The sequence below is a fragment of the Pollicipes pollicipes genome, unplaced genomic scaffold (genome assembly GCF_011947565.3).
Source record: "Pollicipes pollicipes isolate AB1234 unplaced genomic scaffold, Ppol_2.1 Scaffold_6052;HRSCAF=7182_pilon_pilon_pilon, whole genome shotgun sequence".
In the NCBI taxonomy this organism is placed as follows: domain Eukaryota; kingdom Metazoa; phylum Arthropoda; class Thecostraca; order Pollicipedomorpha; family Pollicipedidae; genus Pollicipes; species Pollicipes pollicipes.
In genome coordinates, this window is record NW_023596805.1 from 8556283 (window position 1) to 8574563 (window position 18281).

At 47.9% G+C, this 18281-nt stretch overlaps 1 protein-coding gene across 1 annotated transcript in view; it reads right to left on the reverse strand.

Moving 5' to 3' along the window:
- Positions 1–14506: 14506 nt before the first annotated feature.
- The window catches only part of LOC119104660 (synaptotagmin-15), a 34382-nt gene continuing 30607 nt past the window's right edge, over positions 14507–18281 (reverse strand). The window contains exon 12 of the mRNA XM_037228381.1: positions 14507–15523. Within this exon, the coding sequence (XP_037084276.1) occupies positions 15393–15523 (131 nt within the window). The 3' untranslated portion in view covers positions 14507–15392. The remainder of the gene's footprint in view (positions 15524–18281) is intronic.

The following is an 18281-nucleotide window of genomic DNA, read 5'->3' on the forward strand; positions in this document are numbered from 1 at the left end:
ACTGAGTTTTTATCGCGACTCAGCGTGCATGCGCGCGTGTCGGGACGGAGGCGGTGAGCCAGGCAAGTCCGGGTTAGAGGGCGGGAACATTTCCAACTTCAGCGCCAGGCCCGGCCCTTCCATGCTCTACAAGCCTCTGGAAGTGGGAGGCCTCTGTATCCACTGATCGCGGCGTCCTGCGTGTACAGTGACAATAAGTGTAATCGCTTCAAAAAATATGTGCAGAAACATCCTAACGCATTGGCGTGCTAGCTATTTCAGTCAGGTTCGAGTCCGCACAGTATAGGCGAAATAGTAAAAAAATAAAAAGTAGTTTAAAAAACAGTATAAAGGCGAAAGCACCGGATGTAAAACATTGGGTGATCTCGGCACTGTCTCACCTACAGGAGTGCCACTAACCGACCGAGAGGTAGAAGAAATGCCTTTTTCGAAAAGGATGCAGCACACTGCGAAATGAACCGATAGAAGCAGGACGATGAAAACTACACGGATTCCGGGTGCAATTTGCACTTACTTATATCCAAACAAAGAAATTTGCGCTTTCGCAGCACTTTACCATGGTTTTCAGCGGCGTAAGACATCGCAAATTTATTGATTTCGTAGAACGGCCTTGCCAGGCCCATAGCCGACCAATTTTGAGGTGGAGAAAAGCAAGCGATCGCCCTGTCGCTAAGCACCCAGTCCTTAAACTATCATGAAGGACAGACTTCCGATGTCATTTATTCGGCTCATTTGAATATGTTCCCAAAGACGTCTGCTTCTGTCGGTTCGGATTCTTGAACGTTTTGAAACAACAATTTTTCGCGTGTTCTAGAAAACAAACACGCTTTCATTAGCTCCGATCACTACACATAGCACACACATTTCCATTAGTTCTAACCCCTTCAACAGTTTCACCACGCAGTACACCACCCACCACCACGTTGCTCTCCTCACATGTGCCGCCCCAGGCTGCCGGTCCGCCATCTCCAACACTAATGTGACCTGTCCGAGCATGGCCAGCCGGGTAGCCGTCTGTCCATGCGTCACCGCACGTCAGTGCAGATGTTTCAGGCGTTGCACCGCCACACCTTGGACTAATGGACACTCCACATGGCTCGGCACGTCACCCACGACGGGACAGAAAGGGCTGATGGTATGAGGGTAGTGACGAATACATTTACGATATATATATATATATATATATATATAATTTTTATCCTATTTTATAACATATCACACCTGTCGTTTTTATTAGATATTATGCTACTTTTGTTACCTTTATATTGATATGATGCACATATTTTATTTAAATACTATATATCTTCATTATACGCACACACACATACACAAACACACACACACACACACACACACACACACACACATATATATATATATATATATATATATATATATATATATATATATATATATGACAGCACGTTTTGTGTGCGTGTGCTTGTGTGTGCTTGCGTGTAAAAGTGCTTTCACGATACATTTCGCCTCGAAGAAACCACCAGGGCATGTCTCACGACTGCTCGAGACCCTCATAGATCGATGCAAGTCAGAATTATTGCCAGTCGGTTAGTCGGCAGATCTTCAGGAATGTGACGAGTGTTGCAAAGGAGCAAGACTCGCCCGTAGCGCAACAAAGAATCCTCGTACCAAATTGAAAACCACCAAATAATGCTTGGCGTGATGACATTTTCTAAGAGGCCTTGTCTATCTCTAACTTCATGTGGGCCACCCACTTTTACATGCGGGAGCACGCGCGTATTTTCGAAGAGCACTCGCTACCCAGCATTGTTATACGCTGCGCCAGTGTCGGCAATCGACCTGCCTGTGAAATCCGACATCAGCTCGGACAATGAGCAGTCGAGGGCTGTTGGAGCCGGAGCTGCTTCGCACCGGCGCCAGAAACCTGTGCACTTTGAATCAATTGCGCCGGATGATAACAGCTGATTTGACGCAAAAACATCGCGCTGCCTCACTAACGCACGTGCGTTCAGCAGGAAAAGAAGTTTCAATGAAGTGTAAAGCGCTGTGCTGAAGCAGATTGCTAATTTTCCCTTGCGCCTAGCTATATGAAATGTGTTTTGGACGTGTATGACTGGGGATTACGACAGATTCCCCTTGGAGTTGGTGGCGCGGGGACCGGCATGGCAATGTCCACATACCAGTGAGTGTGCTGCTGTTTTTAATCAGAGTATGGGACGGCAGCGTTGAATCCAATTAACCTTGAGAGCCCACCCTCACACTCAGGCTTGGCGTGGGAGTGTTTTCTCCGCTCCGGCGAACCATTCTTCACAGAAGGGTGTCGCGCTCTGACGATGCGGGCCCTTCTAAAGAGCGTTGAGATAGGCCAAGTCTTAGATGAAGTGCTAAGCCTGTCGTCACTTAGTGTAATACGACGGGCGGTCGGCTGTGATGTTAGTTAGTTCGTCGGTGATGTCGTGTGATGTCGGCAGTTAGTTCGGGCCTAGGGTTCCGGTTCTGCACACGTCTGCTTGGACTGTAATGTCGGGGCATGTTCCTGAGAAATGTCTCAGTTCGAAGGCAAGTGACGTATGTGGAATATACTGGCAGTTGAAAGCGCACGAATGAGTCCCAACATGTCCGACCTATTGCTAAGGGTGCTTGTTTCGGGTCGTGATTGTACGTCTGGAAAACTACTGACATTGTGGAATATTGTTGACGGGAGTGTGAACCTCATATGCCCTCTCATTGTTCTATTAGATTAGAATATAAGGAAAGCAAAGTCGTTATTGATAGGACGGACGAGAACTGGATAAAGAAACGAAAGCAAAAGTAAAACATGTGAAGCGTATCCCCCACTTGTTTTATTCGCAATCTTCGGGTACGCTAACTTCATGTCCATGTTCTAAGATGCATCCCCGAAGTGATTTAAGGTGCCCATCCTGTCCATACAAAACAAAGGTAATTTTTACACTCACCCACCTAGATAAACTCACCCACCACCCAACACCAAAATCACGACAGAGAGCTCGGCGAGTACGGAGACGGGCCGGGGGTGGTTGTGGGGTGGGAGTGGGGGTGGGGTAAGAGGAACACTGCCGAAAACGGCTCCAGACTGTTGCTGCTCGGAAGGACAACCATGGCTAAGTGGCGCCGGTATCTGTCTGTCACGATCTATCACGATCTGTCAGCATTGGTCGGTCACGAGACGGGTCAGAACCCGTCTCGTGACAGCTACCGCTCCAACCAGCTGATACCTGACGCCACGAAACAGCTTTCAACCAGAGAGCCAGCTTCCAACTACAGCAGACACCACCTCGGCGCAGCTTCCAACTACAACAGACACCACCTGGCCGGACTCAGCAAAGCTCAATACTGCCTCCAACCCTACGAGCGTTTTTGCACGCTGCAGCGGCAGGGCCACCGCAGACTACGTCACTAGGCTACTGGTGAGCGCAGACTAACAGGCACAAACTCCGCAGCATTACACATTGTCGGCATTTCTCGCAGGCATATCTCAGTGGCGTCTACTATCGTCCAATTTGGACCGAGAGCGGACGCGGTGCAGTTGGACGCCCGGAATGTGTGATCATGTCGGCGCCGTGCGCGCGACAAACGGCAGCCGCATTGTTGCTGCGCGAGCTTGGCTCGTGATGCGGCGCGATTATGGTTGGTGGAATACCCTGCTAGTTGCGAATTCGGAACAGATACCCGAAATTGGGGAAAACTCGCTATGTCGACATCTAGTATACACGCTGATCATATATCCGAATACCCGCTGACAATGTGGCTGCAGCTCCTTGAGTTAATATATAGTTATATAGTCAACAGAGGGAACATAGTAGTTAACAAGTCATATCGGGGCTTGGAATGTCAGCGGCAGGTATGTTCCTGGGCCTATGCTGAGTATCATCAATTTGTACAGGTGTGCGATTATCATGTTTTCAAGTGTGCTCTTCTCTCTGATGTATTAACATTGTTATGCAGGTAAATGTGTAAGAACTTGTCAAAAAGTTAACCATCGGGTATTTTCTTTCTCCAGTTGCATTTCATTACGAGTTGTTCATTGCCATGATTCGTTAGATTCGTTTCATTATTCATTCAGTCATGACAACAGAACAGTCAGCAACGAATGGTGCTTCACTTTATCACGATGGCCTCAGATCGGCATTCTGGGATATCAATCACGCCATGTTTAACTAAATGACTACCAAATCAAACGATGCTGCATTGCACAGTATTAGCACCACCCGCGCACGTCCATATGAAAACATGGCAACACTCTCTTGCGGAGGGGAAGGGGGGGGGGGCTGGGTGTCTCAATCCCTATGAATCATCATAGATATCGCCCAACTCGTTCAGCGCATCGCAACGAAATACGCGCCAGCTTAACGCTGAGCTTATTTTCAAATGACCCGCGAGTTTGTATTTCAAGCGCGTGAGGTTGCTCATCAGTGAACTCGCGCTCAAGCTTTCCACGGCAGCAGTGAGGAAAGTTGGGCCCCGTGTCAACACATTCCTATTGTGCATGCACCTCATCTTCTTGGGCATCGGTGTGAGGGATTCCGATGGGAAGCTTGTAAAGAGTTGTTTTTGTTAGGGGGGGGGGGGGGGGGGAACTCCAGGCAGGCCAAGGGGCCACCTCAGAGAGTGATCATTGGCCTTTTGTACTGTAGTTTTGCAAATTATGTTTTGTCGGTAAGGCAAATACGGCGAATGCGGCTGTGCATCTACAATATAAGCGCGCGCGGAGATAAAATAGGCCCAAACCGCCTTATAAAGTGAAGAAAAGCTGTAAAGCAATAACGCTGCGCGAGAGCCTGCGTTCGAATCCCGGTGGGGTCATGGCCTTTAGCGGCCAGGATGACTACCGTAGTTGCTGTCTGCCCTTGTGTTCTACAAAAGGGTTCGAGACGACATGTTACGTGTCGTATCACGTGTCACATCTCGTATGCATAACACCACCTAGTTTAAGGGATAATGAAAGGAGCATCGTGAGCAATAATGCCAAAACAAAATAAAGGAAACGAGGCGATACAGGGTCTGCTTTGTCAACGGCCGCCACGCCTCAGCCAACGCGTTGCAAATAAAGTCGATGCGGCCGATGGTTCATTTCGACTTCCGTACGGGCTGCTAACATTTCCTAACACAAATAATCCTCGCGGAAGTCCCGCAGCGTCGGGAGCCAAACGGCACCGGGCTAACTCATGCCAAAGCTCGCACAAACTTTATCATTTGGCGGCGTCTAGGGAGCCAGTTGTTTCCGTTGGTTGCTTCGGGCCGTGACAAGCGTGGCTAGAGGCTAAAAAGGAAATTGTGCGCATCCAGGGTGTACAGAAGGCCGAATTTGTAATTGTTCACGTGCTTTCAAACCTTGCTGCAGATTTTGGCATCGTTTGGCAGGAAGTGGGCGTTCTGGGCGAAGGAGCCAACTGAAAAAAATGTGACGCAATGAGCAATACTTTATTTGAAGGGCTGCCAAAGGCTGCCTATAAGATACAAACCAAGCCTGCAGTAGCTGGGCAGTGCTCTTCTCTCTCGACCCCTTGCTAACAGCGAGAATGAAAATATCTCCCGCCCGGCGATGAACAAAGGAAGTGTTTCACAATTGTAGGAGGGTTTGAAATGAAACAGCCATATTAAAAATCATTCGGTGCAATTCACAGCCCTGCCCTTCTTAAGACTTACCCACTTCCAGTTTCTGAGCTTAACAACCGAAAAGATGTGCAGATTGCTTTGGGAGATTGCTTTCAAGGTTACGCAGGTAGATACGGCCTTGCGATGACGTCCTCCAAATCGTGACATTCCTTTGGCCATGCGACGATCGAGACCCAGAAAACTTTAATTGCCGATTCGTTCATATATGGCGTCGTGAGCAAAACTTCCAGATATAACGGCCGACAATCGATTCTTGATCAACGCTGTGCAAGATACGATGACGCAATCAAACAATGACGGAATGAGAAGAACATTTACTAAACATAGACATTGTGTTGTCTAAAGCGGTTTTTCCACCTCAAAGTATACCAAAAGTTATAAGTGAGCCTATTTCATCATATCTGATGCTTTAATATCGTCAAATGTGGAACGTCCTTTTAAAGAAAAAGCATCATGAGATCCTGATGATTCTGAAGAAACTGGTGATCTGGGTCCCCCGATAATATCCGATATCTCATTTATGATTTTTTCACCTGTCATTGAGTTAGATCCGGGATGTTCTGCAGCTCAATCTCCCAACATTAGATAGCGTCCGGAGCTTAACTAAGCTAACCGGAGCTAAGACCGGAGCTTATATCCTCGCGCATCTCATAAGCATCCGCAAGACCAGCTGTTTCTGGAGACCATGATGCTAATGAGAGGCACGGCTTGCATGAAGCTTGTTAAATGTTTCATGGTGCTCTGGTGTTTTTTCAGCGGTACCTGACATTTGAGCGTTGTGAAACGCGTCTGATCAGCCGTCGTGTAAACAATTCCTAAGATTCGCGCAGACGTCTAAGGTAGGTGCACTAAGTCCACCTGACTTGTCTTACCTTATCTACCGTTTGCGGATGTTTGCGTACTTCTGAACCCAGGCGTCACTAATGCCATCTATCGGCGCTCGTGTTACCCTGACTCCATGCCGCCTACCCTATCTCAAGTGAACGAGGTGTTACCTTTGTAGAGCTGAGAAAATAAGGAATTCAATGTAAAGAAGGCAATGAGTGCCTCTCGGAGACGAGTGCATGCTATCAAGACGCAAGCGTAGCAGATACCATAGTTCTGGGCAGCTTAGAACCAACTTAGAACATCTTGGCTTATCCTGCCGTGATATACGTCACTCGCAGTTGATTCCAAAGGTTATACATGACTAGAGGGTTGAACTATGGAAATGCCGTGGAGCTAAGTCCAAAAAGATTAAACGTACTCTTCGACGAAGCTCTCAAACAAATTCAACATCCCAATCCTACACGGCTCTGCTCTGTATCCATTTTATCCAGCTTATCAGCTTCACCACTCTGTCGCTCCTATCAAAGTAACACAGAGCACTGCTCCTGGTGAAAAGCGCTGCTTGGAAATGCGTAAGGAATCGGGCATAGTGGTGCTGAAAACTACATGGTTTCCGGAAGTAAAGTGGCGAAAATAATGGAACCGTTGGGTATGTATCCAAACATTTCCTCCGTGGAGGGTGAGGAAGGGGGGAGGGGGGCAAGTGTCAAATGTTTTCCAAAACTCCTGAAAATTTGGACCAACTTTTCGGCCAAGTCGCCAGTTCGAAGTCACGACCCCTTGGCTCATCGGGGAGGTTATGTCCTCTGCCCCCTCACTTCCTTGGTCCCCTACCCCCTGCCCCCTCCCCCTTTCTGGTCAACATTCGGTGAGTGCCGAGTTGGACCGCTGAAATTCCAGTTTTTCGTTAGTCGCTTATCTAATGAGATGACTCCAATCCTTCCTTTGCGTCACCGAGCATAACTTATCAGCTTGCGCCTAACGGAACAGCGTTGCTTATACCTTCATTCAACCAGGATAAAACTAATGTAAAATGTAAGAGCAATACTGGGCCGCGGGCTTGATTGCAGATGTGATCAATTTCAGATATCTGGGATTGCTGCGCGTTGCCACAACACGATATGGGTGTAATTGGTTTCGTGTATCATTTGTCTGAGTTAGCTGCCTTGCTCATTACTTCCAGAACCATGCATGCTCTTTCTCTCTCTGTCTCTCTGTCCCTCACTCTCTCCCTCTCTCTCTCTCTTTCTCTTTCTCTTCTCTCTCTCTCTCTCTCTCTCTCTCTCTCTCTCTCTCTCTCTCTCTCTCTCTCTCTCTCTCTCTCTCTCTCTCTCTCTCTCTCTCCTCTCTCCTCTCCCTCTCTCTCTCTCTCTCTCTCTCTCTCTCTCTCTCTCTCTCTCACCCTTTCTGCCTGTCTCCCTCTTGTTAAAACTAGTTCTGTACACGTTTTTTTCTTTTTCAGGTAGTTCTTTAAACGCACGGACGAGTGATTTCAATAATTCTCGTTGCATGCGTATGTCTACGTGATGAAATTCTCGCGCATCACTTCACAGATCTGGCAGCTCAAAGTATGCCATTTTTGCTGCGCCATCCTGTCCATGCCATCTAAATCTGATCCTTTTCTTTCAAAGCTCGCAGGTTTGAAACGCATGTCTGCATTCAGCGGATCCCTACCGCGTTCAAGTTGGTAGATGGGAATAATGGCAGGGTGGTTTCGCATTCGTCTCTAACGTTGGGGCCTGGGTTCCAACCTCGGTTGCGCCGTCTCCTGAGGGCTAATAAGAATGCTGCAGCTCCTGTGCCTCATAAAAGGGTGCGCGATGGCATGCATCGCGTTGCTTTTTATGACAAAAGGTTCAGTTGTTTGGTAGACACCTATGTACAAAGAAACTTAGATGTCGTACGCTGCATGTGTACGTAGTCATGGGTCATGTGCGATCATGCAATCACTCCTATCCAGGACATCCGAAAATTTAACAGCCTGTGCTTGGTTAACAACTGACACTTCAAAAGCAAATCTAGCTCCTGCCATTAGACCAAGCCTATCCAACGAGGTGGAACCGTCCGGTCCGAAAAAGTGGCAACATCGACCTTGCGTGGGAATAGAGGTAGTTTGGAAGCAAAGCCTGCATGACGTCAGGTATACCATATTTGATGACGTCAGTGGCACGGAGGCCTCTCAGTTAGCCAGCTGACTGCTATACAACCCATTAGTTTAAATAGTGAGTATGTTTTGGTGGCGTGCGGCTGGCGGTTCCCCGTTGGACTGAGAAGAAATCATCCGGCATTTCGTTGTTTGCACACATTTCTAGAATGAACAGTGAGTCCTGGAACAGCTAAGCCTTATCAGAATGTACGATTTTTGCATGTATGATGATGTAACGCGGGGTTGTATGTCATGCGGCGTTTGTGGTGCATTACATTTCATGACCAGTCTTGTCCGAGGCTGGCTTGTCGTTAGATAGCCTTAGGCTTGCCTGTGCGTTTTGTGCCTGGTGGCAGAGTTGAACAGCTCAACTTGCATAATTTGCTCTGTCTATAGGTATAATTATATGAACATTTGCAATATTACTTTGTAGTAGCTCCCACTCTTCTTATCACAGTGATGTGAGTGCAGTAAGATAAGTACAGTAAAACCCTATGGTATTGGCCTTATGATGCTACAGTCACGCGTTTTTTGCTTCAGGGCTTGTACACATATGCATAATGAAATATTCACTGACCGAGCATTTTAAATGCTACCAATCGTTCAAGACAAACTGCACAGGAGATCTCTGGTACGAGGCGTAGTCATGGCAACTGATCGCAACCCACTGATATAAAGCGCCAAGCAACTGCGATACGTGATGCGCTTCAAACGCCGTTTGACGTTTCACCCCTAGTGACGTACACCCCACGGAAGAATATAAAATTCTGATGAGGTTAAACTGTTCCGGGATTCAATCTCGCTTTCAGAATTGTGTTTGTATGACAAAACCGTGGACCATTCATTCAGAGTCCAACCGGGAAGCGTCAGCCGCACGCCCCTAAAACATACTCACCATTCAAACTAATAGGTTGTGTAGCAGTCAGCTGGGTAACTGAGAAGCTTTCGTGCCACTGACGTCATTAAATATGATAAACTTGACGTCATGCAGGCTTTGCTTCCAAACTACCTCTATTCTCACGCAAGCTCGATGTTGCCACTTTTTGATAGCGTTAAACAATACGGATGACACTCACCTGCACCAGACCCAAGACACCCCGAAGCATCAGAAAACTTTGCGACAAAGACCACGATTGATTTAAAATTGTCTGCATTTTGTATTTTGCTTACAAATGAAAACTTTCCAAGCACATTTCATTTTCATCTAAGAACTTCACAATATGTCTAGTTTTCTCTCTGGTGTCCCAAGCTCTTTGAATACATTGATGCGGACAATTTTAGTTCTGAAATCACCAGCATGACACGTGATAAACTTTCTTTATCACTCTTCTGACAGAATTGCGCTACATTCGTTTTAAATGTCACGACGATTGACAATTATTGTTGTGGGGAAAATTATTTTTCACCCCAATTTTGATGAGTTTATGCAGGATGCGTTTTTCTTTAAATCAGATAAATAACAGAGTCATGAAACATGACTAACACTATCTTGAGGGGCAAGCGACATCTGAGTGTGCTTTGGTCGGGTACAAAATTTCGATAAGCAGCCGGAATGCTCCTCTGTTAGTGGAATCACGCTTGGTACCTCCTCCAAGGAAAATTGTTGCATTCACCTGGGCCGAGAACAAATCCGGGACACTTGTCCGATAATAGTCGAAGGCAACTATGTTTTCATCGTCTCACTGTTTATTAACGAAGTCTAGTGTGAAGGTGGTTTGATTGATAGGCGCAGCGGCGGCGGGCACAGATGATCTCCTTCGCACCTGCCTTGCACTCTGTCCTTTTTTGTTCGTTCAGATAGCCAACGCAGAAGTCACTCGGTACCTTTGGAGCGACAACCCGCTGTTCATGTGGCGTGATGAGGCGACTTGCATCTCGCTCGATGACTGAGCAGGTGCAACCCTGTCCCGTCCATCTGCCTTACCATGATCCCGCAAAAGTATACGACGGGACGTTGGCAGTGCCTGAGGCGAAAGCGTTGGATTATATGCGACGCGGACCCCGGTGTGCGGGCGGTTCATTATCTGCGACAAGTTAGGTTTTATTTTTTGTTATGGTATATATACATGCATATATATACATATATATATATATATGTATATATATATATATATACATATACGTACACCTTTTTCGTCATTGTCGAAACGGATCATTCTGCACGCCAGAAAGAATCCCTCAACAAAAAGCTTGATTGCCATTTTGGTCGTCTTGCTTCTAATGGTGGGAGCTAGGCCTGGTATATTTTAATTATCAGCCGCGAGTTAGCACCTCCAAAAGTTTTCCACGTTATGAATTGTGATTACCACCTGATCGCGCACGACCAGCAACCGGTTACAACACTAAGGGACGTAAGTTAGCATCTGCCTGCGTAAGATTAGTTGGATAAAGCTGGGCCTTGCAAGAGAGGAATAGGAGCACGCTAAAGAATAACAAATCAGGAATTAAGGCAAGATTTATCGAGAATCTTGATTAATCTTGAAAAATTAAGAACTAATAAAAAAAGATCAAGATGCCAAGTGGCGAACACTAAAGGTACTTTCAGTGGTGCGAAAGGATGTTTTTACCCGTGCGGTATAGATCAAGCTAGTAGTGATAATCAACCCACGGAATTTCCAGATGGACGGGTCAGCCCTACATTTTTTCGTTTATTATACATTTTTTAGAATAGATAGCATGCACCACCACTCACCACACGTTCGGCGAAATTGTTGTGTGTCTTAGGCGAACAAGCCACTTGTGGGCTCCAGGATGTCATTTGTGTACATGAGATACGCCACGAAATTATGTTTGAGGTAAGGCACTGAAGACTTTGCTAATATTCCGGCAAGCACACCAACCGTTCAGGATGTCAACACATGTGCTAATTGGAAAGCTGCTGAGCTGAAGATTCACAACTGCGCTGCTACTTAATGTGTTCGTACGCAAACTTAGGTCCAAAGCAGACGCAGTTTTGAATTACTTCTGCTTATGTTTCAATAAAGGCATGTTGTCGAAATATCAACCCAGCTATACCCTCATTCTCCTTTTTTTTCTCTCCGAGGTATAAGGCTAATACTACTGTCTTATCTATGCGAAAAATGTTCCTCGGTAATGCACTGAACAAACATACATGTATCCTTGAGATATACCCAGCTAGCCACGAGCCAGGCCTATCGCACCCCCTCGTAGTTCACCAGGGACGCTTGAAGGGAGCGTCCCATTTTTGTTGTTGTATATTCCACTTGTTGGAACGTCAGACGTGTACGATTTGATCAGAAACACCAGTTTTCTCGGAATCATTCTAAATAACTCAATGAAGTAGCCGACGCTACGCGAGAAATCTCATTTGGCCCCGCGCTCACCGCTATGGAAGCAATACACTTCACTTGGAATTTTTATATTACATACTGTTTCCAATGTGTGTGTTCTGTAATGTTTGCGACGCATTAATGCAGTCAAATGGCTGTGCAATAAATTATACGAAAGCTTGAAGCACTCTGTCAAGACAAAAAGCTCTGCAAACATGAAGCTCTCATCCCGCAAATTTAACGAAACGTTATACTGTGGCCTCGGTTTCTCCCTTATGACGTTTATCCGCATGACTGCTTTCGAGGCGCACTTTGGCTTGGGGAATTGGAGTATCACATGATCCGTGTGACGCGCCTGTCCAAATGTCAGCCAACCAACTTTTTAGCAACTGGACTTCCCCACGGGGCCAATTACAAACTCGCTGCCATTCACACCAGCAGAAGTGCGCACGGTCGTTGTCATGACGACGGTGGTCACGACCACGGGGAAGAAGTGCAGTAGCACTAGGTGGTGCTGTTACAAAGCGTGGACAGCGTAGTTTGCACTCGAAGTGTTAAAAATTTATATTATCATTATGCTTCGAAGGCGCTGCAGTAGCACTACCAAGTATTACTATTCGGCGTAACTAGTCCTGAGGTTTCACTACAGCATGTTTTTGAAATATACCTCAAAGGTGGGACACTCCCTTTTAACGATAGCAATGATGTCTCCGAAGTCCTCTCTCACTCTTTTCCTAACAGGGACGTAGTTTCACAAATGAGTTGGAATGGGGGGGGGGGGGGAGTGACTCAGCGGCAAAAGATGGCCCAACTCAACCCCAAAAGATGCCAACAAACAGGTTTCTCCCCTGATCTGGCGCACGTTCTTCCTAAAGTTGGGGGGGGGGGGGGGCTGTAGCCCAAGTTGGGGCCGAAGCTCCCTCCCCAACTGGATAGGAAACCACACCACACCATGCCTCCCGCATTTCGGCGCATTCTGGGCACGCATTTTCTATCACCCCAGGTTGTAACTTGCGTCACTCTGATGCGTTTCTCGAGCTGATTTTGCGTCTGCTTGTCATGTGCGTGACATCATCCCCAGCCCTGAGTTCAGCTGCGGGGCACTGTCACCTGGAGAGCTGGCGGCGGATACCTTGGCTCACCTGGAAAATTGTCGGCGGATAATGATGCCGGCACGCCGGCAAGCGTGGGATGGCCGTGCGTCGCCTGTGTGCGAGCCGACGCACCAGACTGTGTGCCACGCTGGGCAGGTAGTCTATTGGGCCGGCGTTCCGGGACACATTTTTTTTTTAGTTGACAGGCGCCCTGTGCGGGAGCAATTGTAGCGACATTGCAGCTGCATTGTACTATAAACTTTTGGTGAAATACCTTCTCATTGAGAGCCGGAGCCGTCAGAAGTGAGGTTTTTCTTACCGTGTTTTTTCACCGTGGTCCGTCACCGTGCCTTCTCATCGGGCTTTATTACCGTGCTTTGTCGCCCTGATCTCCGTGCTTTGTCACAATTGTCACCTTGCTTATATGACCTTTGTGACCGTGCTTAATCACCTTTATCGCCCGCATCACAGTGCTTTATCATGCTACCGTGCTTTTCCACCGTGGTCACACAACACAGCGGAATGGCTGATGTGCAAGGATGTGAATGACGAAACAGTAGACGAAAATGACGCGAATGGTGAAATCGTTCCGTTCCACATGCTCTAGGAGACATCCGTGCAGGAACTGAAGCCTGGTGTGACATTCCTCCACTCTTTCAGGAACTTCGACAATATGGTGGCGTTTCGAAATTATCGACTTGTAAAGAGGCTTGACCACCACCTTCTGTGACGTTCCTATGCTCAACTTTGAGTACGGTTTGGATTTGAGCAGGGGCACCAAAACCCGGCCCATTCCGTCAAGGCAGTTCTGGGGGTCGCTGCCGCGTTGATCCCGTGAGGCGAGATCGCAGTGCGTTGATCCCCTGAGGCGAGATCGCAGTGCGCTGATCCCGTGAGCCGAGATCGTAGTGCGCTGATCCCGTGAGACGAGATCGCAGTGCTCTAGTCCCATGAGCTGCCGAGATCACACTGCAGCGCTGATCCCGTGAGCCTACATCGTAGTACGTGGATCCCGTGAGCCGAGATCGCAGTGCGCTGATCCCATGAGCCGTGATCGCAGTGCGCTGATCCCATGAGCCGACATCCTAGTGCGTTTATCCCGTGAGCCGAGATCGTAATGCGCTGATCCCGTGAGCCGAGATCGCAGTGCTCTGATCCCGTGAGCCGAGATCGCAGTGCGCTGATCCCGTGAGCCAAGATCATAGTGCGCTGATCCCGTGAGCCGAGATCGTAGTGCGCTGATCCCGTGAGCCGTGAGCGCAGTGCTCTGGTCCCGTGAGCCGTGATCAAAGTGCTCCGATCCCGTGAACCGTGATCGAAGTGCGGCGGTAATCCAGTGAGCCGAGATCGCGGCGCGGTGCCTTATGGTGCCATGGCAACATCCAGGCTTGTCAGTGTCACCGACTGCACCAAGCGTGGCTGATAATCCTGCATGGTGAACACCGTGTGAGAGCTAGTGGCTCAGGGTGATTCACGTTTCATATTTCCGCAAACACTTCCATTATTCAGCGCGCCGATAACCGCTCTTGCTTTATATCCTGGAGAACATCTACAGACCGCACCATATACCAACACGTGAGAAAACATCCTGCCTCATCTTGACGGAGCACGAGCGCCCTGACAGCCCCTCACAAGCCAATGTGCACCGCCCAAACCACCATACGCGTTGCCACCAAGACATCCACATTTCCGCAACGACTCGCATCATTCACAGCAGAACGCAGTCCTAGTGACCTAGTCACTGCGGACACGGTGACCGGTGCTAACCGACGCCGGGTAACTGCGGAGAAAATGCGCCCATTGCCATCTCGCTGCGTGCAAGCCCGATGAAGCAGAAAACAGCGGCAGTTTCGCTCGTACAGCACACCAGTCCGCACGGCGCCATCCTAACGGAGCACGACCGCACATCCTTGCGGAGCACGACCGCACATCCTTGCGGATGGATCCGCACTGGACCGGAAAATCTTCCAGGAACCTTTCAGCGCGGCGGAGGTGCGCCTGGAACACAACGCACCTGGCGCCGATGGAGCTTTCTTTGAAGCCTCGTGGGGATTCACAGCGTTGAAGGGGACGTTTCATCGTGGTTCTTAGTTTCAACATGGCGTCCTGTGGCTAGAATGAGCTGTAGGCATTGGACCAATGGGCTTAAAAAGGTTAGGGACCTAAAATACGCTACAAGAGTCCACGTATGAGTGCGTTATGTCACAAGAAATGACCTAAAATGCTGATGCACTTCCGAACGCTTTGAAGAAAGCTCCACATTTGCGCCTGGCAGTTCACGTCCACAGCAATGGCCGACGGCCAGCCGCCGGTCCCCCAAGCCCCACGACCGCACAGTTTTGGTGCTAAGAAAACACAGACTTCGTGTAAGCTGGGCTAGCGATGGCGCCGCCGCCGCCTCCAGTCGCGCCGAGGAGCCTAGATGGCCTTCAGCACGTGCCACATCTGGATCTGCTCCTTCGGGTTTTGGAGCATCTTCTCCCAGTGCTCTTGCATATGGCCGCGGGCGAACATGTGAGACCCGATGGTGACCCTGCCTAGAGTCACGTCTGGAAAGCGGCGCAGAGTCAAACAGAGTGGGGTGTGAGCTGGGCTGAACCTGCGCATGCGCATTAAACACATTTGAATTTACGAAGGCAAAGCACGACGGCAGGCTTAGGCGAAACAAGAAAAGACACGGAATACCGCTCACTATATGTGCCTGTTCGATGCTGGGTGACGGAGAGCAGCTAGGAGCATTTAAATAACATTCAGTTAACGAGTGTCTCAAATACATAACATAGCAACATCTGGGTGACATTTGAAAGAAATAGGAGAATAAATTCGTAACAGGTAACCATGTTGGTAACCGCATATACGGCCAAGGCGGGGTATGTCGTAACATATCTAAAGCGCTGTCGTATTGATATTTCCAGCCGTTACAAAAGTTCTCAAGTGATTTTCGACCTGCTCTCAAGACGAGGGTAAATTCAATTCTTGCGATCGATAAACAGCATCACCAATGGTTCTTAAAAGGATAAAACTTAAAGGGATAGGGTCAAGACTTAATGGGATAGGCGTTCTTCGCCTGTCCGCTGTGCTATGCGTACAGTTACAAGAGTGATGTGAATATATACGGCGTACGTATACGTTTAGTTAAAAAATGAAACCATGTCGATGTACGAAACATTTTTGTCCTGAGGTTTCCACACCGCCACCAAATGACTCGCCACAGGGAATTTTTGAACACCATCATATACAGAACTCCTTCAAAACGTCCGCTTCCAAAACTTTTTTCTCGCAGGTGAACCTTTTCGTCGGACGATTTTTAGGCAAGCCGCTCCACCTTGCAAAAAATAGCAGAGCTACAACTCTGCAGACCCTAGCCAGCCGTCCGGAAACGAACACCACTCGCCCGCGAACGCTTGCGGCGAAAATAAATTAGTCCAAAGCTGCATTCGTTCGCATGCAATCCAGCTCATGTCAACACACCACGCTGTTACCAAACAGCACGGCGAATGTAACGGAAACAATTTTCCCTACTTGCTCGGGCGAGGGCTATTTTACAAGCTGGCAAACATCCCAGGAACGCCGGCGCTGCAGCCGTTAATGAAAGGTGGGATTGCTTTGCGCCTGTCAATGGCAGCCAACCGTATCAGCATACAAAAAGTCGCCTGGCAGGCAGAACGAGGATGCTAGGCATTGGTACTGACAATGTCACGGTGATTGCAGCAGATGTGTGCTGAAAGGAGCTTCACGTCGCGTACCTTTTTACGGTCCAAGGGCGTATTCCACATTTGTTTGGGGTTTTGAACTGAAATGGTCGTCTCAAAGATCATCGGTGCAGATCGCAGCCCTGTACTTCTTAAGACCTAAACTCCTCCAGTTTCTGAACCACACACCCGCGAAGATATGCAGACCATCACAAGGTCAGCCAGCTATCCATGATGCCATGACAACGTCACTCAAATCCTGCCATTCCAATGACCATGCCGAGATCAAGGCCAGTTCAAAATGATTGTTAAGCCGTTCATATCTGGGGTTTCTGAGCAAGGTTTTCAGATATAACGGCCGTTAATTGGCTGCAGATCAATGCTGTGCAAGATGCGTACGTTGTTCAAAGAATTTACAGGGAGCATTAGGCATATGGATGAGACAGCACTTATAGTTTTATTTCTCGTGGAATAACCAAGAGAATAGAGATACAGTCATTGATCACAATGTTACAATGATCGCCGTAACGAAATCACTTCAGGTATCGCGCATCACTTCACCGTAACTTAAGCTACAAAATTAAATGTACACTGTGCGATAAGCATGGAAGAGGCAAAGCTCATGTCGAGAGTTCATGCGCCTTATTCTTTTGAGATATAATGCACACCTTTGTGAGGCTAAAATATAACACATTACACCCCTTTTGCCCACCATTTTTCAGCAAAATGCGCTCAGGCTGAAATCCAGGCAGGTACAAATCCTATGCCTTTTTAAGAGCTTAAAGTCATCTACATAGCACAGGGCCACCCAGGCGGGAAAATAAGGAAATCTATTCTTGTGAGAAGTCGGCGACCAAACCATAGCGTACAGGGCTCATCAGGGCTGATTGTGCGAACGCGATTAGTGCCTGGTGTGATGCGTGTTAGCTTAAAATCGTTTTCATGTATGAAAAATATCTGTCGCGTGATGCACGATGCCTGTTTAATTGAGATCGCTTGCTTGTGTAAGCGGTGTGTGATGCCTGTCTACCTGAAATCGTGTACTTGAAATCGCTTGCTTGTGTTACTAGCGCGTGATGCCTGTTTGTTTGACTACGTTGAAAGCTAGATCTACTCTGTATCGTAGTGATGGCTGTCAATTTGCTCCTTGTGTAACGTTCTGAATGTTAGTGATCTTTTAAAACCGTGGCACGCCGAAAAAACAACACTAAAAACCGAGTAGGGTCGGCAGGCAATTTTGAATTTACATTGTGCTGTCTTGAGCAGTTTTTTCCACTTGAAAGTGCTCCAATAGTCATAAGGGAGCTTCCTCTGTCATATAAGATGCTTGCATTCACCTCTTCAAATGCGGAGCATTTCCGCCAAGGGTATTTTCTCGCAACATTGTAGCCTTACCATGGTTCAATCTCCACTCGGGCAATACAAAAAGTGAACATTCCCAGCATGATGAAAAACTGATGAAAACGGGTCGACACGGGGCTCGACTCTTGACGACCTAGCTCCGCAGCGACCTGAGATTGGCATATCTGAAGGAAGGGAGCAGGCGTTATCTTACCGGCTTCAGAGTGGGCCGATGTGTGCAGATTATCACACACTGTCAGGCGGACCCATAGAC